Consider the following 27,033-nt stretch of genomic DNA (forward strand, 5'->3'; position numbering starts at 1 on the left):
CTGCGTACCATATAGGCCAGGAATAGAGGCAGAATGTGTATGGATAGTCCCTGTAGACAGACTGCGTACCATATAGGCCAGGAATAGAGGCAGAATGTGTATGGATAGTCCCTGTAGACAGACTGCGTACCATATAGGCCAGGAATAGAGGCAGAATGTGTATGGATAGTCCCTGTAGAAGACTGCGTACCATATAGGCCAGGAATAGAGCCAGAATGTGTATGGATAGTCCCTGTAGACATTGTATGGGTAGTAAAGTACAGAAGGTGGTACTTAGAACCACAAAGGGTTATTCAATTGTCCCCATAGGAGAACCATCTGAATATTAAAAAATGTTGGTTCCAAGTGCAACCCTTTCACCACTTAAAGGTTCTATGTAGAAACTTTTTCACCACCAAAGGGTTCTACCTGGAACCAGAAAGGGTTATCCTATGGGTGACAAACGAAGTAGCCTTGCGATTCACCATGTCGAACATGCAATGTTGCTAGGCAACTCATACTGGTTTATGATGATGGTCAACATAGATGTGAATTCACAAGAATGTCAAGCATTGAAGTGACAAAAGAATGTATCACTGACACTGTATACAAACTGCCATATTCTGCTGTCCAGTGTGATCTTGTAAAGCCCTACTCCGCTGCATGCTGCTGCTTTCACTGCTGCTACTGACAACACTGGATGACATCGCTGAGGAATGGTGATCATCATCAATGTCAATCATAATCATCACCATCATCATTATTATCATTTATAATGATTACAGCGGAGGTGGTAATGTGGATTTTGACACATTGCTGAAATGTTTGGCAAAACCTCAACAATGTGAAGCATGCATGTTTATTTCACACAGTAATGTGAACAAATTGACTGTGTTCAGTGACTATACTGTTGGTGTGTAAGGGAATAACGTGGTATCGTAGGCTTGGCTACGTCTGAATGCAAGACAGAGAATGGAAGGCTTAAAATAAGAAATCATTCCATTTAAAAGTGTGTCAATCATCTTTTCAGCATCAGCGCTAATTTAGTTCCACCCTAAAGGACCTTTTGTCCACTGGGACTGAAGGAAGTCACATTCATAGACAGTTGAAATGAGGAGCAATGAAATCCCATCCCAGGTGCAAGCCATTTACAGATTTATTTTTCATTACATGCTACGCTGCAAACAGGAGGCAAATAAATGGTTGATAATGGCAAGGAAATCAATGTGTTCCTAAGAATCCGTCATATATGATTGGTGGAGTTCAGCTCAATTGACCTGAATTTAGTTACACTGAATGCTGGAAGTTTTACTCATGATGAGAGTATTTTCTTATAAATCATGTTCCTGAAATGATTATGTTCCTTGAATTATGCTCAACATTTAAATGTCTGTCTTTCTTTCAAAAGCATTTGCATTATTTGTTATTTGCATTATAAAGTTAAATACTCATTTGTACTTCTTTAGACAGAATTGCCAAAGTTCTCTCATCACAACACACATCTTATTGCAGTCAGTCAGTTACATTCTCTTCACAGAAAGTAGAGATCTGATGTAGCTTATCTACCAGTCTGTCTGTGAGATGGCTAGCCAGTGTCTGGCATGATGAAGTACAAGAGGTTGATTATCTCAGTCACAGTTCATTAGTTTTAACCAGCATGCCTGACACACTTTGCAGCGAGGAAGACTGCTGCTGTGCCATTTCATGTGGCAGTTTGGGGGCCAGATCCCTGTGACTTGAATTGCCTCTTTGTCAACTGTCTTTACAGAAAAGAGGACTAGCACAAGTTAAAAGAATGGAACATTATGGAATGCCTATGGTCTTGTCCTGTGTCCCTTTGGTGGGTCTGTACTGGGAAATATGAATCAAATGTGGATGCATCCCAAATGGCACCCTATTCCAGTGCACTAGTTTTGCCCAAAGCCCATGCCCTGGTCAAAGGTACTGTAGTGCACTACATAGGGAATAGGGTCCTGTCCAGGACACATTATTTGAGTCAGGAAAAATATGTTCATATGATAGGGAAGATGTATAAAACCTTGCAGAGAGCATATCCATCTGACAATCTGTTAGAAAAAAATATATAAACTATTGGAAACGAAAAGAACTGATGTTGTCACAAAATGGAGGGAATGTTGGAACGTAACTAACGAAGTTACAGTTAACAAATAAGTATGCTTAATCCAGCATAAACTAATGCGTAGAATGTATTATACAAGAGACACAAATCACACATTCTACAGCACAACAGCAGAGTCATGTCTTAAGTGTAAAACTAATAATGACTCAATAACTCATGCTTCTGGGAATGTCATGAAGTCCAAAAGTTATGGGTGGACCTAGAAAGTTGTCTTTCAGAAGTATTCCAATGTAAACTCACATGTAATCTGTCTGTCTGCATTTTTCAAGACATGTCATATGGGGGTGTCGTGAGATACCAATGGGCTGGACAATTCTCTTCTCATCACTCATCTTAAAAAACGTATTGTAAATACTAGGAAATTAATCTGCCATCATTAACACAATGAAAAAAAAAGACTGATTTATTATTGAGATATTGAAATAGCATGAGTGACTGGGAAAAACTCATTTGAACAATTTAAGTCCAGGTGGCAAACAATGATGCATCACAAGGGATGGGCACAGGAGATGTAGTTGTTGTTTGTGGATGTCTGAGTTATTGTTCGTAAGTGTATGTTTATACGCCTTTCCTTCCAGTTCTCTGCTGCCTGTGACTGGAACGAATTGCAAAAATCGTTGAAGTTGGAGACTTTTATCTCCCTCAACAACTTTAAACATCTGCTATCCGAGCAGCTAACCGATCGCTGAAGCTGTACATAGTCCATCGGTAAATAGCCCACCCAATGGACCTACCTCATCCCCATACTGTTTTTATTTATTTACTTTTCTGCTCTTTTGCACACCAGTATCTCTACCTGAACATGACCATCTGATCATTTATCACTCCAGTGTTAATCTGCTAAATGGTAATTATTCGCCTACCTCCTCATGCCTTTTGCACACAATGTATATAGACTTTTTTTACATTTATTTTTCTACTGTGTTATTGACTTGTTTACTGTTTACTCCATGTGTAACTCTGTGTTGTTGTCTGTTCACACTGCTATGCTTTATCTTGGCCAGGTCGCAGTTGTAAATGAGAACTTGTTCTCAACTAGCCTACCTGGTTAAATAAAGGTGAAATAAAAATATATATATATATCTGGTGTGGAAAAAATAGTTATATAAACAAGGTGTCTCTTTCAAACTAGACATTTACAAACATAACACTAAGCAAATAGACACTGTGTTTGACTGAATCTCTCATTTAATTTTGATGTTAAAATGCCTATTTACTTGTTCCATCTGACTACACAATCCACCGTCTTATCAGCCCAGACAGGGAAGATGTAAACTTGATCTCCACTGTAAAAAGCATCGAGACATGATCTCACATTTCTCTTAGACAAACATTTTGGTTTCAACAGCAGAGATTTGTGCGGAGATAAAAACAAAACACAGCTAATTTACAGTCTTTCCAGCTTCAGTTTGAAGTGATTGTGTTACTGTAGCTGTGTTGTTGGCTAGCTCCTCTGAACAACAGTGTCCAGACGAGTGAGCACATGTTCTATGCCAGGGGATATTGTGCCTCATTAGCTCATTGTTAAGGATGTCTCCAAATAAATGTCACTAGAAAACAGCTGAAACAAACGCAATAGCAGCTACTGTTGTTATTCTGGCTGATTTTTTTGACGTGACTGTAAATGAGCCGTAGTTGACTAGCTAGCAAGCAGGGATAAAAACGTAGCCAGCCAGCATGGCAATGGAACATTTATAACGAACGACTGGGTTGCGTCTATAGACACAGAACAAAAAGAGTGAACAACTGTGTCGCGTCTCTAGCAACCCCAGATTTGTGTCGGCACTATATCTTGTGGAAGGATGAAATAGTAAGAGTAAATTCATCAAAATAAAGTTATTAATGAAGATATGTCAATCATTATTTGAATATGCCTTCGAAGCCGATGTTTGGAGGATATATTGGCACGGATTGCCAACATAATAATAACATAACAATGCCAATCCTTCAAACACTGCCTTCTCGGGCATTATCACTTAACTAGAAAACTGCTTAGCAATATACCTCTCCAAAGTCTGAACCATGCATTTTGATGTGTTTTCTCTGGTGTACTTGACATTTAAAATGTTTCTACCAAATTCTATTTCATGCATTCATTTATTTTCTCCCCTCCTAAACAATTTTTGCTTGAAAACTTGGTTTTCACGAGTAGGACGAGTAACAGTAGGAAATTAGAATTACACTTGTCTGAAACATTCTCCATCACTTAAATGTGTGAACATAAATGTGCCACAAGTGGCAAATGCAAGCAGAAGGGGTCTCGCAGAAAGGCTATGTCTTTGAAAAGAAAATAATCATTGGGAATAAATGAACATAGGTTGCTGCCTGGGGCAACGTAACTTCAAATCACAGCCTGGGTGCACTTTCAACCAAATCTTTACAAAAAATGACGTGTTTCAAAAATGACGGATTAAGTCAAACTATGATTGACTATAGCTATAAATAACACGATTGTAAATGCAAGATCACCCTTGTGTTTCTGTCTGTCAATGTCTGTGACCACCTAGATTGATGTTTCTCATAAACATATTCATTCATTTATTGAGTTGTATATATTGAGTTGTACAGATAGCAACTCTCCTGATAATAGACAAAACAGTATTTGGTGTGTTTTAGAGGAATATAGTTGGGTTTATATTATTTTAAATTATTTTCTCACCCTAGCTAGCGTTGACATAAATTGTTCCTGGCAGGTTGTGAGAAATCTCTCTGTATGATTAAACAGGGTAGTGATTCCGTCTGATAGTTTGTCTAACAGTTTCTATGGTTGGTTCATGTTGAAACAAGGGCTTAGCCTTTGATTCATTGACTTCAGTTATATTTCAGTTATTTCTCTGTCAAACTACACAACTCTGCTTAAATTCACTTTTACTTCACAGCTTTTAAGCTTAAAGGTACAGTGCTGTTAAAAACCTGTTTTTTCCTGTGTTTTTTTCACACTATAAGGTTGGAATAATACCGCGAAATTGGGATATTGGTGATAATGCCCTTCTAGTGTAAGAGCTGTTTGAAAAGAGCCTGTTTTGGTGGAATAGAGTTTTGCCCTGCCTGGTGACATCACCAATTAAGAAAGAAAGTTCCAAACCAATCTGCTAGTTTTCAGTTTCTCCACTCAGACCACTCCCAGACAGTCCTAGCAGCATTCTTGCTTTAGAGATTGTTCTTTGCTAAAAATATATCTTTGTTTCTTTTTGACCATTTTAATTCAAAACAATCACAGTAGGGTACGTAATTGTTACCCAGAAATGATTTGATACTGAGATAAAAACAGGTGCATTGGACGTACTGCCCTCCATTTCTCCATGTCACACCAGTAGAACATTAGCATGGTCAGGGTTGATTGTAGTAGTGAGTGAGTGAATATTTGGAGCAGACAGACCGATAGACAGACACTTTGCCCTGCAGTATAGGTCTACATAGTAGGTCGCTAGGACACTCCCACTGAAAGGGAGCACTAATTCAATTTTCAAGCCCCGACAGTTTTCGTTTATAATGAACCATTTACATCAAGGACATCAGCGAGGCCAAGGGGCTATTTGTGGTTTGATAATATAAACCAAATCATTTACCCATGAATTTTTATAACGCCTCTGGCTTAGGTGTGATAATAAGAAAGAAATATGCAAAGTACCATATTGCGGTTGATTGTGACAGGGTACCCACTTGCACGTGTCCGTAGTGTGAGAACAGTATGTGGGTTAACAAGTCATTCAGAGTTAGATTCTGGTTTTAAAACTTGAGAGCTTTTGAGATTGTTTTAGATTTAAAGACCACCATGCTGAACATCCAATCACCCGAGCATGTCTGCCTTTAAGCTTTTACATAAATCAAAGAACACTTCATATATATATCTGGAGAGTGCTGTCATGTGACATTTCTAGTCTTGTAGAAGTTTAAACTACTGGGCTGGTGTGGTCATTGAGCCTTGGGTCCTCTGTCCTGGAGTTGGAAATTTGATTGTGCCTGTTGCTGACTGATTGCCTGTTACGTATAGCTCAATTGTAGGGTTGAGGGTCAACTCTTTCAGGTGTCATCATCACACACGTGTAGCTGCATCACGTTAAGAAGGCTTGATATTCACAGGCTTCAATCTGAGTTCATCTGAGGGGGTTTGGGTAGGACCTTTGTACCATAGGACTTCCTTCATGTACTCTTAGAAAAAAGGTGCCTTTTAGAACCTAAAAGGGTTATTCCTGCTGACCCAATAGGAGAACCTTTTACATAATCCTTTTTTGGTTCCATGTAGAACTCTTTTGGGTTCCATGTAGAACACCTTTCACAGAGGGTTCTACATGGAACCCAAAATGGTTCTACCTGGAACCCATAAGGGTTCTCCTGACAGCCGAATGACCCTTTTGGAACCCTTTTTTCTAAGAGTGTGGCGTCATATTAGTTGCGGTTCGAATATGAGAAGTACATTTTAAAATGGAAATCAAACACTTACTAAACAATACTAGGATTTGTTAGAGGATAGATGAAAAAGCTATCAAGAAAGGCAGTATAATTTGTCTGCTTTCATCGTCAACTAGACGTTAGAATAATGCGATAATGTACATGAAAGTAAATTGTCATCAGGAAGAGGTGGAAGACATTTTGACAACAAATCCTATATGAAGTTTGTTTCATGTTGAGTTGACATCTTTCCCCACCTCTAGACCGAGTGGGTGTTGTTGCAATGCTGGAGGAACTGGATTCACAATGTTTCTGATTAAAACATCCTCGTATAAAGCTGACGTCACAGGGATGCTACATCTCAGAGAAATGATACTGAACAAAACATATAAACGTGACAATTTCAACAATTTCAAGGAGTTACAGTTCATATAAGGAATCAGTCAATTGAAATAAATGAATAATGCCCTAATCTATGGATTTCACATGACTGGGCAGGGGCGCAGCCATGAGTGGGCCTGGGAGGGCAAAGGCCCAACCACTTGGGAGCCAGACTCAGCCAATCAGAATTAGTTTCCCCAAAAAAGGGCTTTATTACAGACAAAAATACTCCTCAGTTTCATCAGCTGTCCTAGTGGCTGGTCTCAGGCAATCCTGCAGGTGAAGAAGCCGGATGTGGAGGTCTTGGGCTGGCGTGGTTACACTTGGTCTGCGGTTGTGAGGCCGGTTGGACGTACTGCCAAATTCTCTAAAACGATGTTGGAGGTGGCTAATGGTATAGAAATGAACAAATTCTCTGGCAACAGCTCTGGTGGACATTCCTGCAGTCAGCATGCCAATTGCATGTTCCCTCAAAACTTGAGACATCGGTGGTATTGTGTTATCTGACAAAACTGCACATTTTACAGTGGCCTTTTATTGTGCCCTGCACAAGCTGCACCTGTGTAATGATCATGCTGTTTAATCAGCTTCTCGATACGCCACACCTGTCAGGTTGATGGATTATCTTGGAAAAGGAGCAATACTTTTACTAACAGGAATGTAAACAAACTTGTGCACAACAATTTTTGAGAAATAAGCTTTTTGTGCCTATGGAACATTTCTGGGATCTTTTATTTCAGCTCATGGAACATGGGACCAACACTTTACTTGTTGCTTTCATATTTTTGTTCAGTAATACATTTCCTTCAAAAGTTTTTGTAATGCTGTGGGCATTCCTATTTGGGAAGTAGCTACATTAACAATTTGGTGAGAGACAAATTCTTAAGTGAGGTACTTTAAATTTGAGGCAGCAAATAAGATTGATCTGAAACTGATACCGGAACCATTCTTAAATATTGTACAGCTGGGTTGATACATGTATTCTACTATTTTCTGTATAAGCTACCAGGAGTAACTACTGTAGTAGTGACGTCTTGTGTGAATACTGTAGATTGTAAAAACTGGAGTGTGAAAACCACAAACGTCAAGGGATTACAGTAATGTATTACAATTGTCAAACATTCACAAGCATACAAATCATTTTGAGGGATTTAAATCATTTTCGTGACAGCTACTTACCTTGTATTACATACATGACAAATTAGCCTGGATTCTGGCAGAGTTTTCTGGACAATGCCTGCCCACACTGTCATGTTACCATGGGGACAATGGTGACATAACCAGTTGTAGTTTTTTTCCCTAGCACTACACAGCTGACCTGTGCTGCTCTCAGCTAGGGTTTTCCCCTTAGCACTACACAGCTGACCTGTGCTGCTCTCAGCTAGGGTTTTCCCCTTAGCACTACACACATGACCTGTGCTGCTCTCAGCTAGGGTTTTCCCCCTAGAATGACACACCTGACCTGTGCTGCTCTCAGCTAGGGTTTTCCCCTTAGCACTACACAGCTGACCTGTGCTACTCTCAGCTAGGGTTTTCCGAAGCACTACACACCTGACCTGTGCTGCTCTCAGCTAGGGTTTTCCCCCTAGAACTACACACCTGACCTGTGCTGCTCTCAGCTAGGGTTTTCCCCTAGCACTACACACCTGACCTGTGCTGCTCTCAGCTAGGGCTTTCCCCCTAGAATGACACACCTGACCTGTGCTGCTCTCAGCTAGGGTTTTCCCCTTAGCACTACACACCTGACCTGTGCTGCTCTCAGCTAGGGTTTTCCCCTTAGCACTACACAGCTGACCTGTGCTGCTCTCAGCTAGGGTTTTCCCCTTAGCACTACACACCTGACCTGTGCTGCTCTCAGCTAGGGTTTCCCCCCTAGAATGACACACCTGACCTGTGCTGCTCTCAGCTAGGGTTTTCCCCTTAGCACTACACAGCTGACCTGTGCTGCTCTCAGCTAGGGTTTTCCCCTTAGCACTACACAGCTGACCTGTGCTGCTCTCAGCTAGGGTTTTCCCCTTAGCACTACACACCTGACCTGTGCTGCTCTCAGCTAGGGTTTTCCCCCTAGAATGACACACCTGACCTGTGCTGCTCTCAGCTAGGGTTTTCCCCTTAGCACTACACAGCTGACCTGTGCTGCTCTCAGCTAGGGTTTTCCCCTTAGCACTACACACCTGACCTGTGCTGCTCTCAGCTAGGGTTTTCCCCATAGAATGACACACCTGACCTGTGCTACTCTCAGCTAGGGTTTTCCCAAGCACTACACACCTGACCTGTGCTGCTCTCAGCTAGGGTTTTCCTCCTAGCACTACACACCTGACCTGTGCTGCTCTCAGCTAGGGTTTTCCGCCCTAGAACTACACACCTGACCTGTGCTGCTCTCAGCTAGGGTTGTCCCCCTAGAACTACACACCTGACCTGTGCTGCTCTCAGCTAGGGTTGTCCCCCTAGAACTACACACCTGACCTGTGCTGCTCTCAGCTAAGGTTGTCCCCCTAGAACTACACACCTGACCTGTGCTGCTCTCAGCTAGGGTTTTCCCCCGTAGAACTACACACCTGACCTGTGCTGCTCTCAGCTAGGGTTTTCCCCCTAGAACTACACACCTGACCTGTGCTGCTCTCAGCTAGGGTTGTCCCTAGCACTACACACCTGACCTGTGCTGCTCTCAGCTAGGGTTTTCCCCCTAGAACTACACACCTGACCTGTGCTGCTCTCAGCTAGGGTTTTCCCCCTAGAACTACACACTTGACCTGTGCTACTCTCTGCTAGGGTTTTCCCCTAGCACTACACACCTGACCTGTGCTGCTCCCAGCTAGGGTTTTCCCCCTAGAACTACACAGCTGACCTGTGCTGCTCTCAGCTAGGGTTTTCCCCCTAGAACTACACACCTGACCTGTGCTGCTCTCAGCTAGGGTTTTCCCCTAGAACTACACACCTGACCTGTGCTGCTCTCAGCTAGGGTTTTCCCCTAGAACTACACACCTGACCTGTGCTGCTCTCAGCTAGGGTTTTCCCCTAGAACTACACAGCTGATTCAAATAACCAACTCATCATCAAGCTTTGATTATTTGAGTCATGTGTGTAGTGCTAGGGCAAAAACCAAAACGTACACCCAAGGGGGGCCCCAGGACTGGGTTTGGAAAACCAAGATGTACAGTACACTCTGCAATTCTGAACAAATACGTAACTTCAACTCACTATAAACTATAGCGTCAAAACAAACTTTTACCTGTAACAGGTATCATGACGTTCCAGTAACCCAGAATGTGTACTAATTTGTCCGGTTGACATTTACGTATTATTCAGAAATGGAAGGTTATGTATTCCACATTTAAATAACTTTCCAATCAGTTATTAATCTTGGCTTATTTTTTATATATTCACTGACTGGTTGTCCCCTCTCCTGTCGTAACCACAGCAACAGCATGCCGAAGAGCATTGCTCTCATCTGCTTCCTGTCCCTGGTGATGCTCATGAGTGTCCTGGGGAACCTCCTGGTCATGACGGCTGTCTGTAAGGACCGCCAGCTCAGGTTAGTCTCTCCCTACGTCCTGCTCCCCCCGTCTGTCTGTCTGTCTGTCTGTCTGTCTGTCTGTCTGTCTGTCTGTCTGTCTGTCTGTCTGTCTGTCTGTCTGTCTGTCTGTCTGTCTGTCTGTCTGTCTGTCTGTCTGTCTGTCTGTCTGTCTGTCTGTCTGCAAGGACCGCCAGCTCAGGTTAGTCTCTCCCTACGTCCTGCTCTCTCCGTCTGTCTGTCTGTCTGTCTGTCTGTCTGTCTGTCTGTCTGTCTGTCTGTCTGTCTGTCTGTCTGTCTGTCTGTCTGTCTGTCTGTCTGTCTGTCTGTCTGTCTGTCTGTCTGTCTGTCTGTCTGTCTGTCTGTCTGCAAGGACCGCCAGCTCAGGTTAGTCTCTCCCTACGTCCTGCTCCCTCCCTCCGTCTGTCTGTCTGTCTGTCTATCTGTCTGTCTGTCTGTCTGCAAGGACCGCCAGCTCAGGTTAGTCTCTACCTACGTCCTGCTCCCTTCCTCCGTCTGTCTGTCTGTCTATCTGTCTGTCTGTCTCTCTGCAAGGACCGCCAGCTCAGGTTAGTCTCTCCCTACGTCCTGCTCCCTCCCTCCGTCTGTCTGTCTGTCTATCTGTCCGTCTGTCCGTCTGCAAGGACCGCCAGCTCAGGTTAGTCTCTGTCTGTCTGTCTGCAAGGACCGCCAGCTCAGGTTAGTCTCTGTCTGTCTGTCTGTCTGTCTGTCTGTCTGTCTGTCTGTCTGTCTGTCTGTCTGTCTGTCTGTCTGTCTGTCTGTCTGTCTGTCTGTCTGTCTGTCTGTCTGTCTGTCTGTCTGTCTGTCTGCAAGGACCGCCAGCTCAGGTTAGTCTCTCCCTACGTCCTGCTCCCTCCCTCCGTCTGTCTGTCTGTCTATCTGTCTGTCTGTCTGTCTGCAAGGACCGCCAGCTCAGGTTAGTCTCTACCTACGTCCTGCTCCCTTCCTCCGTCTGTCTGTCTGTCTATCTGTCTGTCTGTCTCTCTGCAAGGACCGCCAGCTCAGGTTAGTCTCTCCCTACGTCCTGCTCCCTCCCTCCGTCTGTCTGTCTATCTGTCTGTCTGTCCGTCTGCAAGGACCGCCAGCTCAGGTTAGTCTCTGTCTGTCTGTCTGCAAGGACCGCCAGCTCAGGTTAGTCTCTGTCTGTCTGTCTGTCTGTCTGTCTGTCTGTCTGTCTGTCTGTCTGTCTGTCTGTCTGTCTGTCTGTCTGTCTGTCTGTCTGTCTGTCTGTCTGTCTGTCTGTCTGTCTGTCTGTCTGCAAGGACCGCCAGCTCAGGTTAGTCTCTGTCTGTCTGTCTGTCTGTCTGTCTGTCTGTCTGTCTGTCTGTCTGTCTGTCTGTCTGTCTGTCTGTCTGTCTGTCTGTCTGTCTGTCTGTCTGTCTGTCTGTCTGTCTGCAAGGACCGCCAGCTCAGGTTAGTGTCTGTCTGTCTGTCTGTCTGTCTGTCTGTCTGTCTGTCTGTCTGTCTGTCTGTCTGTCTGTCTGTCTGTCTGTCTGTCTGTCTGTCTGTCTGTCTGTCTGTCTGTCTGTCTGTCTGTCTGTCTGTCTGTCTGTCTGCAAGGACTGCCAGCTCAGGTTAGTCTCTGTCTGTCTGTCTGTCTGTCTGTCTGTCTGTCTGTCTGTCTGTCTGTCTGTCTGTCTGTCTGTCTGTCTGTCTGTCTGTCTGTCTGTCTGTCTGTCTGTCTGTCTGTCTGTCTGTCTGTCTGTCTGTCTGTCTGTCTGTCTGTCTGTCTGTCTGCAGCAGCTCAGGTTAGTACAGCTATTGCTATTCTCTTTCTTCACTAAAGCTCTCTCTCTCCCTCTGACTGTCTGTCTGTCTGTCTGAACTTTACTATCTTTCTCTTCTCTCCCTCTCTTTCTTCACTACAGCTGTCTCTCTCCCTGTCTCTCTCTCTGTCTCTCTCTCTCTCTCTCCCTCTCTTTCTTCACTAGAGCTGTCTCTCTCCCTGTCTCTCTCTCTGTCTCTATCTCCCTCTGTCTGTCTGTCTGTGAACAGAACTTTACTATCTTTCTCTTCTCTCCCTCTCTCCCTCTCCCTCTCTTTCTTCACTAGAGCTGTCTCTCTCCCTGTCTCTCTCTGTCTCTCTCTGTCTCTCTCGGAGTGTGTTTGTGAACAGAACAGAACAGTGTGCTTAACTATCTCGCTCTCCTCTCCCTCTTTCTCCTGCTGCTCTAGCCAAAGCAAATAATGTTCTTTCTTGTGCTTAGCGCCTTATCACCTAGTTGCACTAGACTAAATAAGTGAGCCCCAATTTGAATAATCCTGCTCTGAGAGTATTATGGAGTAATTGTTTTCTCGTTAAAAGAGAGCCTGCTACTGAGTGGTCGATTGTGATCCCAGTCCCTTGGTGGTTGAGCTATCAGCATGGCATGCAGTGACTATGGCATAACAACACACTCTGATGCTGAACTGCTGTTCAGTCTGTCTGGTAACCTGGGGAAAGTATCATCCCTCAGCACTCCTGTGCTTTGCAACTTTCACTTCAGACAATAATGTATCTACTGCATAATTGACTGTCAGTCACCAAGCCAGTGTCAATACATGAAGAGCTGTGCGGGCAAAACACTTAAACGTGAGTCACTTTTGCTATTTCATTCTCCCTCAACTTTTTAAAGTATACATACTGTAGGTATATGTGAGCTTTTGTTATGGATGTGTTGACATGTAGAGTTAGAGAGAGTGACAGTATTACATAGGGAGACATGTAGAGTAAGAGAGAGTGACAGTATTACATAGGGAGACATGTAGAGTTAGAGAGAGTGACAGTATTACATAGGGAGACATGTAGAGTAAGAGAGAGTGACAGTATTACATAGGGAGACATGTAGAGTTAGAGAGAGTGACAGTATTATATAGGGAGACATGTAGAGTTAGAGAGAGTGACAGTATTATATAGGGAGACATGTAGAGTTAGAGAGTGACAGTATTATATAGGGAGACATGTAGAGTTAGAGAGAGTGACAGTATTACATAGGGAGACATGTAGAGTTAGAGAGAGTGACAGTATTATATAGGGAGACATGTAGAGTTAGAGAGAGTGACAGTATTATATAGGGAGACATGTAGAGTTAGAGAGAGTGACAGTATTACATAGGGAGACATGTAGAGTTAGAGATAGTGACAGTATTACATAGGGAGACATGTAGAGTTAGAGAGAGTGACAGTATTATATAGGGAGACATGTAGAGTTAGAGAGAGTGACAGTATTACATAGGGAGACATGTAGAGTTAGAGAGAGTGACAGTATTATATAGGGAGACATGTAGAGTTAGAGAGAGTGACAGTATTCCATATTGAGACATGTAGAGTTAGAGAGAGTGACAGTATTACATATTGAGACATGTAGAGTTAGAGAGAGTGACAGTATTACATATTGAGACATGTAGAGTTAGAGAGAGTGACAGTATTCCATAGGGAGACATGTAGAGTTAGAGAGAGTGACAGTATTATATAGGGAGACATGTAGAGTTAGAGAGAGTGACAGTATTACATAGGGAGACATGTAGAGTAAGAGAGTGACAGTATTCCATATTGAGACATGTAGAGTTAGAGAGAGTGACAGTATTACATAGGGAGACATGTAGAGTTAGAGAGAGTGACAGTATTACATAGGGAGACATGTAGAGTTAGAGAGTGACAGTATTCCATAGGGAGACATGTAGAGTAAGAGAGTGACAGTATTACATAGGGAGACATGTAGAGTTAGAGAGAGTGACAGTATTACATAGGGAGACATGTAGAGTTAGAGAGAGTGACAGTATTACATAGGGAGACATGTAGAGTTAGAGAGTGACAGTATTACATAGGGAGACATGTAGAGTAAGAGAGTGACAGTATTCCATATTGAGACATGTAGAGTTAGAGAGAGTGACAGTATTACATAGGGAGACATGTAGAGTTAGAGAGAGTGACAGTATTACATAGGGAGACATGTAGAGTTAGAGAGTGACAGTATTCCATAGGGAGACATGTAGAGTTAGAGAGAGTGACAGTATTACATAGGGAGACATGTAGAGTTAGAGAGTGACAGTATTCCATAGGGAGACATGTAGAGTTAGAGAGTGACAGTATTCCATATTGAGACATGTAGAGTTAGAGAGAGTGACAGTATTATATAGGGAGACATGTAGAGTTAGAGAGAGTGACAGTATTACATAGGGAGACATGTAGAGTTAGAGAGAGTGACAGTATTATATAGGGAGACATGTAGAGTTAGAGAGAGTGACAGTATTCCATAGGGAGACATGTAGAGTTAGAGAGTGACAGTATTCCATAGGGAGACATGTAGAGTTAGAGAGTGACAGTATTCCATAGGGAGACATGTAGAGTTAGAAAGAGTGACAGTATTCCATAGGGAGACATGTAGAGTTAGAGAGTGACAGTATTCCATAGGGAGACATGTAGAGTTAGAGAGAGTGACAGTATTCCATAGGGAGACATGTAGAGTTAGAGAGTGACAGTATTCCATATTGAGACATGTAGAGTTAGAGATAGTGACAGTATTCCATAGGGAGACATGTAGAGATAGAGAGTGACAGTATTCCATAGGGAGACATGTAGAGTTAGAGAGTGACAGTATTCCATAAGGAGACATGTAGAGTTAGAGATAGTGACAGTATTCCGTAGGGAGACATGTAGAGTTAGAGATAGTGACAGTATTCCATAGGGAGACATGTAGAGTTATAGAGTGACAGTATTCCATATTGAGACATGTAGCGTTAGAGAGAGTGACAGTATTACATAGGGAGACATGTAGAGTTAGAGAGAGTGACAGTATTACATAGGGAGACATGTAGAGTAAGAGAGTGACAGTATTCCATAGGGAGACATGTAGAGTTAGAGAGTGACAGTATTCCATATTGAGACATGTAGAGTTAGAGAGAGTGACAGTATTACATAGGGAGACATGTAGAGTTAGAGAGAGTGACAGTATTACATAGGGAGACATGTAGAGTTAAAGAGAGTGACAGTATTACGTAGGGAGACATGTAGAGTAAGAGAGTGACAGTATTCCATAGGGAGACATGTAGAGTTAGAGAGAGTGACAGTATTACATAGGGAGACATGTAGAGTAAGAGAGTGACAGTATTCCATAGGGAGACATGTAGAGTTAGGGAGTGACAGTATTCCATATTGAGACATGTAGAGTTAGAGAGAGTGACAGTATTACATAGGGAGACATGTAGAGTTAGAGAGAGTGACAGTATTACATAGGGAGACATGTAGAGTAAGAGAGAGTGACAGTATTATATAGGGAGACATGTAGAGTTAGAGAGAGTGACAGTATTATATAGGGAGACATGTAGAGTTAGAGAGAGTGACAGTATTACATAGGGAGACATGTAGAGTTAGAGAGAGTGACAGTATTACATAGGGAGACATGTAGAGTTAAAGAGAGTGACAGTATTACGTAGGGAGACATGTAGAGTAAGAGAGTGACAGTATTCCATAGGGAGACATGTAGAGTTAGAGAGAGTGACAGTATTACATAGGGAGACATGTAGAGTAAGAGAGTGACAGTATTCCATAGGGAGACATGTAGAGTTAGGGAGTGACAGTATTCCATATTGAGACATGTAGAGTTAGAGAGAGTGACAGTATTACATAGGGAGACATGTAGAGTTAGAGAGAGTGACAGTATTCCATAGGGAGACATGTAGAGTTAGAGAGTGACAGTATTCCATAGGGAGACATGTAGAGTTAGAGAGAGTGACAGTATTACATAGGGAGACATGTAGAGTTAGAGAGTAACATTATTCCATAGGGAGACATGTAGAGTTAGAGAGAGTGACAGTATTCCATAGGGAGACATGTAGAGTTAGAGAGAGTGACAGTATTCCATAGGGAGACATGTCGAGTTGGAAATAGTGACATTATTTCAGCCTCAGATTTTAAGTAACTTTGACAATTAAAGTTTCGCCCAGACACGCATGCACACACGACACATACACGACACACACACACACACACACACACACGACACACACGACACACGACACACACACACACACGACACACACACACACACACACACACACACACACACACACACACACACACACACACACACACACACACACACACACACACACACACACACACACACACACACACACACACACACACACACACACACACACACACACACACACACACACACACACACACACACACACACACACACACACACACTCAGGAATTGACAGCACCGAGTAATGTTATCCTCAAATCTCCATTCATTAACATGTTCAGCCCCCAAAAGATCTCACATCTGTTCTGTTGATATGATCTCTGATAATGAAATACTTCATTACCACACACTTTACACACATCAAACCCCAGTTTGCCATTACACTGCCGACCAAGACTTCCCAGCAGCTCAGAATAACAGTGACGTGAAGCAGTACCTCCACCACTATACCCTGGGGAATTCATCATTTCCCTTTCAATAGCACACCTGTTACAGCCATCTGTAAAATGAGAGTTGTCATAAGACAGCTCCGCCATAATTGAAGACATTGTGCAGCTGGAGACAGAGCCACAGAGCCACAGAGCCACAGAGTCAGGCCTATATTTGGACAACCTCTGTGACTTGCTTTGATTAGCAAACTGGAAAACTGGAAATGACCTTATTGACATTGACACATTGAATTGCCTCATCATGCCACACTATCAATCTAAACCTGTTTTTGCCATGTCCTCTCTCTCTCTCTCTCTCTCTCTCTCTCTCTCTCTCTCTCTCTCTCTCTCTCTCTCTCTCTCTCTTTCTCTCTCTCTTTCTCTCTCTCTTTCTCTCTCTCTTTCTCTCTCTTTCTCTCTCTTTCTCTCTCTCTCTTTCTCTCTTTCTCTCTCTTTCCCTCTCTCTCTTTTTCTCTCTCTCTCTTTCCCTCTCTCTCTCTTTCTTTCTCTCTCTTTCTCTCTCTCTCTCTTTCTCTCTCTCTCTCTCTCTCTCTCTCTCTCTCTCTCTCTCTCTCTCTCTCTCTCTCTCTCTCTCTCTCTCTCTCTCTCTCTCTCTCTTTGTCTCTCTCTCTTTGTCTCTCTCTATTTGTCTCTCTCTCTTTGTCTCTCTCTCTCTCTCTCTCTTTGTCTCTCTCTCTCTCTCTCTTTCTCTCTTTGTCTCTCTTTCTCTCTCTCTTTCTCTCTCTCTCTCTCTCTCTCTCTCTCTCTCTCTCTCTCTCTCTCTCTCTCTCTCTCTCTCTCTCTCTCTCTCTCTCTCTCTCTCTCTCTCTCTCTCTCTCTCTCTCTCTCTCTCTCTCTCTCTCTCTCTCTCTCTCTCTCTCTCTCTCTCTCTCTCTCTCTCTCTCTTTCTCTCTCTCTCTCTCTCTCTCTCTCTCTCTCTCTCTCTCTCTCTCTCTCTCTCTCTCTCTCTCTCTCTCTCTCTCTCTCTCTCTCACACATCTTTGCCTTATCTCTCTCTCTCTCTCTGTCTCTCTCTCTCTCGTCCTTATCCAGTCACTGATTCAACACACATTTTGCCTTATCCAGTCACTGATTCAACACACATTTTGCCTAATTAATTTTTAAACAGCATCTAATCAACAATGTGATTTTGTAAAAATTAACTCTGCAACTTGTCCAACTATTTCCTTTTTTTACAACTGCCAACAGTTTAAATCCAAAACATTGACAGCAGACACATATTGACAAAGCTGTTATAATCTGAAGTACTTAATAGGGCCGCGAGATGTATTGTGATAGATTACATAAAATCCTTGAAAGATACCAACATTCTGGTAGTTTACTGGTAAACCTTCAACGTTTCCAGTAATATACCCTCCCTTTGACAAGATTATATGGCTTTTTTCAGATGTATTTACTTCCTTTGCATCAATGCAAACATGATCTTCCATTCATTCGACAGTCCATCCAGTTTTGAGTCAAAGCCAGTGGATGTTTTATATGTTCTGCTCAACATGAAAGCATGTTGTTAACAGACAGCGTTAAACAACTTTTATTGCATGTTTTCGTCAAATGACAACGTGATTTGATTCAACAGCCGTTAGCTGTTCTCAGTCAGTTATTTTTAGCTGAGCGGGCTCTGAGTGGTGTCCTCACCCAAAGTTGTATTAGTCATTAATGGCCCGTGGCTCTGGTCTATATCAAATAGACTGAGAGGGGGGACGCCGCCACACCAGAGGCTCACCCGGTGGCTCTACATCAATGATTCTTTCATTCTCGTTCTCTAATTCTCTCCTCCTCTCGCTCTCTCTCTCTCTGATTCTCCCTCCCTCCCTCCCTCCCTCCCTCCCTCCCTCCCTCCCTCCCTCCCTCCCTCCCTCCCTCCCTCCCTCCCTCTTCTCTCTCTCTTTTCTCTCCTTCTCACCTCTTCTTATTTCATATATTTCACTCCCTGAGTCTCTCTCTCTCTCTCTGTCCTTATGCCTTATCCTCAGTCTCAGTTATCACAAATATTTACTGCAAGGTGGCAATTTAAAGTGTTTCCAGTGAATGCTTATACAGTACTGTTCCATTAGTTAAATATGGTGAATGTGTTGTCATGGGTAACAGGTCCTTCAAAAATGGTTGTTGTTTAGTACATACTTCAGTACAGACTCTGACATGCCTATAAAATGGTATGTTTATGTGCATTTAGTCGACAGTTTGCTCTCTTCAGTGTGTTCTGAATTATTGAATATTTTTTCCACAGTATGGCTCTAACACACTGTCGCCATCGGATGAAAACCTTATCTCCAAAACAGAAACTTTTCAGGAAATTAGATTAAAAGGCCACATTTTTCCATTAATGAACATACAATTCCAAAACGTCAAAAGCTACAGTATTTTGAGTAAACATTTTTGGTCCTATAGTCATGAAATGTTCTGAGTACATTGAGGGGTTACGGCGTTCATATAGCCTACGTCTGTATTTTTTGGCAAAGTAGAGTTAGGAGGTTTTCATCCAACAGTGACGATACATTCTACCACCTGATACACCTATGATTCAAGTGAACAATGGCAATCATATTTAGATATATAGTCAATAAGATACTTCTCATTCCACTTCTCCCCCAGAAAAATCAAGACCAATTACTTCATAGTATCGCTGGCCTTTGCAGACCTGATGGTGTCGGTGCTGGTGATGCCGTTTGGTGCCATCGAGCTGATCCACCAGAACTGGATTTATGGAGAAACCTTCTGCCTGGTCCGAACATCTCTAGATGTTCTGTTGACAACAGCCTCCATATTACACCTGTGTTGCATAGCCCTGGACAGGTAAGCACCACTGCTGAACACCTGGCTTGGAAAGATTTAGTCAGTAGATATAGTATTTCATACTAACACTATCAACCTATCAACACATTTTAACGTGCTATTTAATGAACTGATTTATGATGGCACTTCCTGTAATTGACTTTACCAAGATGCCGAGGGCAACTGTATGAGACCAGCTTTATGATAACATAATACATCTGCTGGGCTCACATATGAACACCCAAAGCATCAGCTCTCCCACCAGACCAGTGTGTTCTTGGTCTTGCCTTGCTGCAAAAGATGAAATTGTAGTTTTATTCAATGATGTGGATGGAGAGCAAAACTTGTGCAGAGTGTGTAAGTAGCACTAGTAACTGACTGGCTGCAGTGTGGAGAGACACAATGTGCCATAAATGAAATGATTTAGATGTCATTTCCTCTGTAGTGAAGACCCTCTTTAATTGTCATCCTTATTGTCCACATTAAAATGATTAATGAGTCTGATGATGAAAGCGAATGGGAAATGAAGAGGGAATGCTTTTAACCTGTTGGGGAAACCCGTTCCCAGTTGGGAACGTTTCTACATAAATTGCCTAATATGTAATTATCAAAAATATTTAACTTCAATTAAATCAGAAATGCAGCACACCAAAGGAAAGCTAAACCTCTTGCTAATCCAGTCACCATGTCAGATTTTAAAAAAAATTCCAGCCAATCTGCTTATTGATCAGTAGACAACACATTGGGTAAGTTACAGCAAAGTACATTTTTCACAAAAGTCAAAAATTGCACTAAAATTAATCAATTACCTTTGAATATCTTCTTCTTTTGGCAACAGTAAAGGTCACCACGAAACAATAAAGGGTTGTTTTGTTCATATAATCCATTTCTATAGCCTAACCGAAACATTTTGGAAATCTTCATTTTTTTCTTCAATTTTCCAAAATATATGTTTCCGGGTATGTGTGAATATTTTTTTAAAATTTTGTATATAGTTATTTTCAGCAATGTACCCATGTACCAATTCGGCCACTTGGGTACATTTGGGAAACTTGTGAGGGACACCAGGGTGACTACATACCCAATGGCATGTACCTCACTCATTCCTAGAGGCATCTGTCTGAAACTTTGGGGAAATACTGTTGCCTGGTTATTCTCTCATGTAAAAGTATCCAGAGTATCATAACTGAATATGTTGATGTTCTAGTTGAATACTATGCATCAATATATCAATCAATGCATTAATATGTGTGGTAAAAAGCTGCTGGGAAAATCCTGGTTTTGCGTAAAATGTTGGATAACATGTCAGCGTAATAGCTGCATGGTCAATCTGACGTCTGCATTGACCGTGCAGCATTTACAGTGATACGGACTTTGTAGAAGTCAGGGCATTCATACTCATTGTGCTTCAAGGAGCAGTGCAGACCTGTTGAGCAGAGCTGTTGTGAAGGAAGTTGTCAAGGAATTTGTCAAGGAAGTGAATTTGTGTTTATACAGGACATCCCGCCCCCACCTACTTTCAACCAATCAGGCCAATGCAAAGCTATACAGAGCCCTCCACATTGTTACTAAATTTGTGTGGATGCGGCGATGTGGTACAGAGCTTAATTTGGCCTCTGCATGCCTCCGGAGGCTCCACAATTGATCACACCCTCCATACGGAGCCTCTGACCACACCTCCGAATCAAGCATAAATGGGCTTTTCAGGATTCTAACCATACACAACTATAGGATGCATGACTTCCACTGCATTGCAGAGTAGCTAGTTCGTTCAAAGTGCTGTCCATGCTGAGCTAAGTATTGGTAAATTCTATCAACAGAGGGGGCCGGTTTACGGCAGCTGAGCTCTGAGTGGAGCGATAGATAGGATTGCGTCACTCCGTCCCCTGCAGTTATTATTATGAAAGCAATGTTACAATAATAATGGTTCTTACTGGGGTCATAGGGCCAGACAGTAGGACGGAGAGAGAAGAGAGAAAGAAAAAGAGAGGATTTAGCCTTTTCCTCTGTCTCTCTCCCTCTCTCTTATTTTTTTCTCTCTCTCCACCTCTCCTCTTAGCCCAGGGAAGAGAAGTGTTTTAAATTTAAACCACTGACAGCTCTTCATTAATGTTAGTGGAGGATGTAATTTTGCTGTTCACATATTTTTGGGAGAGCCACACCATTCCCTAGAGATGACACCATTCCCAAGAGATATGAGTGTATATGAAATATAATTGTGTTTAAGGTGAAAATTGGATTTGTATTATTTACGAATGAATGGTGAGATGTTCCATGTATTCATTGTTTTGTTCCTCAATGCTCAGTGAAGGGAAGTACGTTTTCCTCCAGTGTGTGGATTAATAGTTGCGTGCGTCAGGCACTAGAATTTCCAGTAAGCTACGACCGCTAGCAGACAGTTATTACAATCATGAATCTTGCAGGAGGCTCATTTTTGGCTATTTCACAACCCATTTACCATTCCAAGTGTTTACAATGAGGAAGAAACATGCAACAAAAATGGTCTCTCGCCTGCCAGTCCTTTGGGCAGTCACTTAGTTAGTGCATAAAACAATTTTAGCTATGTCAATGGTGTAAAACATGGAGTGCCCTGAATCCAAGTGGCTCATCTCATATTTCCAATCTGCCCCTCAAACTTTAAATGTTCAAATTCTATTCGTCTGTGTTGTAGGAATTTCAATGAGCCACCAAATGATTTTGGGTCTTGCAGTTGAATAGTAGATGAATGTTATCAGTTCACACATCCCTGCTCTCTGTGCTTCCCTGTATACTATTAGTCTCGCGTTTTTGCACATGCTCAGACAGCCATACTCTTTCTAGAACAGTGGCGATCGTGCATAAAGATGGCAAAATGCAGATATGATGTCATTGTTTTACCGCTATCCACTGACGGCGTGCAACATGCTTCAATGTGCCAGTAAATCAGCACAAGCTACTTTTACATTTTTTTTTCAAATTGCCAGCTTCTTGGAGCTAGAATTGGGATCATGTATACTGTGCTAATGCTCATAATGCCAAAAGAGTAACGGAGAGCAATGTATAATACAGCAAACTTAGCGAAACCAGGAATTTGTGTTAAGTACAGTACATGGTGGCTGCCATCGTAATGCAGATGAAGAATCACAGTCATTTCCAGAGATTGGCCGTGTAACATTACTTTTTGAACATGCAAATTGTATTGTTCCTCCTAAAAACCAATATACCTTGTACTTTTTATCGATACGTCGTCTTTCTGGTACCACATATTACTGTGACAGTAAGGCCTTGACATTGGCCAAAGGAAAGAAAGAGAAAAGCTTCAGGACATAGAGCCATTCATTTGTCTCTGAGGGAATACAAACTTAAAGGATTCAAAATAGCTACAGTGAATGCTACCCTCCTATAAAAGGGTTCCAAAAGGGTTCTTCGGCTGTCCCCACAGGGGAACCCTTTTTGGTTCCAGGTAGAACCCTTTTTCCCCCTGAGATAGCACCTTTTTATCTTAGAGTGTAAAAAGGCTAATGTGCGTTCTTAATGGAGATGTCTTCCTGTATCTCTGTCCAGATAAATGGAAAGGCAGTACTGGTTTGCTAAGAGTGGTGTATTTAAAAAGGGAAAGAATGCGCAGTGACCCTGAATGGACAATCTGTTTTTCATAGAACAGGGTTGAAATAAAGTGTTCATAGTTAACGTTTTGGTCTCTGCTCTTACAGCACAGATGTCTGCTTTTCATTTGCCTTCAGGTTAACATCTCCATAATGTACATTTGTGCGGTGCCAGCAGAACTTGGAATTGAGTTTTACACAAGTTCCTATAATGCCCCCCCCCCACTGGGCACAGACGTCAGTTCAACGTCTAGTTTTGATTTAGTTGTGAATTCAATGTAAAATGTCAATTCAATGTAAATTCAACAAATCATTTCACCAAGTCATTGGATTTAGGTTAAAAGTTGGGTGAAAGAAATACTAAATGCCTTCATGTTGATGACTTTTTGCAAATGCAGTCAGTTAATTCAACATCATCACATAGATTTGGGGGGTTGAAATGATGCCTAAATAATGTTGATTCAAGCAGTTTTTGTCCAGCGGGCCTTTTCCAGCGTAAGACCAGAAGGAACATCTCAAATGAACGATGGATTGTTAAAACTCTTAAATCCCGATTTACTAACAGCAGAATTCTGGATCACATGGAATTGAAGTTGAAGTACCTGGTTTGTTGATCCATCTGTTTTCCATTGAGGCTCTGTTGTAAGTCCTTTAAGTAGCTATTGGTGGCCAAAGTTAGCTTAATAAGCCAGGTGAACAGATGTAGAAGGTTGGCCTGGTGTCAACAAACCACACGGCTGCTGTGCTTCTGGCCTTCTGACAGACAGGCTCGGTTTTGGCTCAGTGAGACAAGAAGTGGCACAGTGCACGTACACATCCATGCTCCATCTAACCTAGACTCACAAACATGTTATTCATGAAGTCATGCTGTTTCAGAGCCATAATACACTCATTACTCAAGCAATACAGGGCAGGCTCACAAGATATCCTCGTCTTCTGAAAACCTGAGTACAAAACTGATGGAAGATGCCTCTCTGGACTTGGTAAACTGGCCTGGCACTATTTTCTTTCTAATGTGTCAGCTTTGTGCAGCAGTCCGACCGATCAGGTGCTCTCCTTATTTATTGATGTTGTTAACAGTTGGTGGCTCCAGTTCAGTTGACCTGCAATGAAATATGAAATGCCCTCACTAACATCTCTCTGAGTCATGAAGGGTGACAGAGAGAGTAAGCATAGTAGTGCCCTGAAGACATGGTGGGCTGTGGTGCTGTGGCATAGTGATACAGACTGTAATGGGCTGCAATGGGCTGTGGTACAGTGATACAGGGTGCAATGGGGTGTGGTACAGTGATACAGGCTGCAATGGGCTGTGGTACAGTGATACAGACTGCAATGGGCTGTGGTACAGTGATACACGGTGCAATGTGCTGTGGTACAGTGATACAGGGTACAGTGGGCTGCAATGGGCTGCAATGGGCTGCAATGGGCTGTGGTACAGTGATACAGACTGCAATGGGCTGAAATGGGTTGCAATGGGCTGTGGTACAGTGATAAGGACTGCAATGGGCTGCAATGGGCTGTGGTACAGTGATACAGGGTGCAATGGGCTGCAATGGGCTGTGGTACAGTGATACAGACTGCAATGGGCTATGGTACAGTGATACACGGTACAATGTGCTGTGGTACAGTGATACAGGGTACAGTGGGCTGCAATGGGCTGCAATGGGCTGCAATGGGCTGCAATGGGCTGTGGTACAGTGATACAGACTGCAATGGGCTGAAATGGGTTGCAATGGGCTGTGGTACAGTGATAAGGACTGCAATGGGCTGCAATGGGCTGTGGTACAGTGATACAGGGTGCAATGAGCTGCAATGGGCTGCAATGGGCTGTGGTACAGTGATACAGGATGCAATGGGCTATGGTACAGTGATACAGGCTGCAATGGGCTGCAATGGGCTGCAATGGGCTGTGGTACAGTGATACAGGGTGCAATGGGCTGCAATGGGCTGCAATGGGCTGTGGTACAGTGATACAGGGTACAATGGGCTGTGGTACAGTGATACAGAGTGCAATGGGCTGTGGTACAGTGATATAGGCTGCAATGGGCTGTGGTACGGTGATACAGGGTGCAATGGGCTGTGGTACAGTGATACAGGCTGCAATGGGCTACAGTAGGCAGCCCCAGTCTTGCCATGAGAAATCACGGTGTGATGAACCCATTCCAGGAGTGTAACACCGAGGCCAGGGGAAAGCGACTACATTGGGGATGTCCGTTCTGGAAGAGAGGGAAAGTAGTCTTCTCCCTTTGACAACGACCATAGGAGTTGGCAAGACAGAACAGATCTGAGACCAGGCTATGCAGAGAGGGAGAGGTTTACCACTTTATATCCATTGTGTATCAAAGCTGACATGACAACCTGGGGACCAATAGCCACCACCGGGCAGCCATCGCCGTGATCCTGTTGACTATTCATGTGATGTTTCAGCTAATCCCCATCCATTGTGGAGGATTGCCTGTGTCATTTTACACAGTGAAACGGTGTCGGCGTACGCAAGAAATGATCGATATCAAGGTTTTTTTGTTTAGTGGAATAGGAATTAATTGAACTGTCAAACGTCAACGATCAGTTAAATACCACTCAGAAAGCAATCCCGTCGACAATGAGAGCTTCGACCTGGTTGCTGTGTGTTCGTGTTGCCATAGTAACCTGAAGTCCCTGAAAGAGGAAGAGCAAGTCAAGTGAGGCCTCTGGGACATTAACCTCTCAAGCTCCACAGACAGAGGGTTCAGCCAAGTCAAGTAGCAATTTGTGACTGACGCCATTTCAGGGATTTTTTTGCCCGTTGTAAATAATTGATTGATCATGAAAAGTACACTCTCTAATATCACTTTCCCAGAAAAGAGGTAGAGATGTTTGATGTTGAAAATGTCCAAGATTAAGCAAATCTCTCAGCTACGCTCTGAACATGATAGTAAACACAGCTTTAAAAAGATCTCAGATAGCAACATCAAACCCTTTGAGATCACAAATATACCTTTTTATCTGTGTTTCTCACAAGGATCATGTGGTTTTAACAAGGTGTCAATTTCAGGTGCAAGATACACTTGTTGACCCGGGTTTTGTCCACTGAATGAAAAGGTTGCATTAAATATAATCATATCTATTTCCGATATGGAATCTTCCTTAGAAGTGAACCCTCTTCTTCTCTAGGTACTATGCCATCTGCTGCCAGCCGCTGGTCTACAGGAAGAAGATGACATCACTGAGAGTGGCTCTAATGTTAGGAGGATGCTGGGTAATCCCCACCTTTATATCCTTTCTACCCATTATGCAAGGATGGAACAGTATTGGAATAGACCATTTGGTGAGTTAAAACTATTTTCTGTTTTTATGTGTGTATACACTGCAAATATTTGACAAACCAAGCAGTAAAACAAGGTAAAATGAAACGTGTTGTTTTGACTGTGCTACCTATATTGTAACTAATTCCATATGATGTCAAGGACACCTTCACACAACCAAAAGGATTTTAGTGAAGATCTGTTCCATGCGCTATAGGGCACATGCTACCTGTTTCAGAGGATCACCTCCCAGCAGACTGAGATTGAATCTGTGTCTAGAATATGATACTGAAGCAGTAAAGCCCACCTCCTGCTACTGCTCAGATGAAAACAATGGCTGAAGCAGTAAAGCCCACCTCCCACTGCTGCTCAGATGAAAACAATGGCTGAAGCAGTAAAGCCCACCTCCCACTGCTGCTCAGATGAAAACAATGGCTGAAGCAGTAAAGCCCACCTCCCACTGCTGCTCATATGAAAACAATGGTTGAAGCAGTAAAGCCCACCTCCCACTGCTGCTCATATGAAAACAATGGTTGAAGCAGTAAA

General features: G+C 42.8%; 1 protein-coding gene across 2 annotated transcripts in view; it reads left to right on the plus strand.

Annotated features, from left to right (window-relative positions):
* The window catches only part of htr4 (5-hydroxytryptamine receptor 4), a 125,575-nt gene that overhangs the window by 41,387 nt on the left and 57,155 nt on the right, over nucleotides 1-27,033 (plus strand). For both annotated transcript variants that reach the window (XM_046324814.1, XM_046324815.1), the window contains 3 exons: nucleotides 10,314-10,427; nucleotides 19,440-19,640; nucleotides 26,357-26,510. In XM_046324814.1, coding sequence (XP_046180770.1) covers nucleotides 10,314-10,427; nucleotides 19,440-19,640; nucleotides 26,357-26,510 — 469 coding nt within the window. The remainder of the gene's footprint in view (nucleotides 1-10,313; nucleotides 10,428-19,439; nucleotides 19,641-26,356; nucleotides 26,511-27,033) is intronic.

The sequence above is a fragment of the Oncorhynchus gorbuscha genome, linkage group LG23 (genome assembly GCF_021184085.1).
Source record: "Oncorhynchus gorbuscha isolate QuinsamMale2020 ecotype Even-year linkage group LG23, OgorEven_v1.0, whole genome shotgun sequence".
Taxonomy (NCBI): domain Eukaryota; kingdom Metazoa; phylum Chordata; class Actinopteri; order Salmoniformes; family Salmonidae; genus Oncorhynchus; species Oncorhynchus gorbuscha.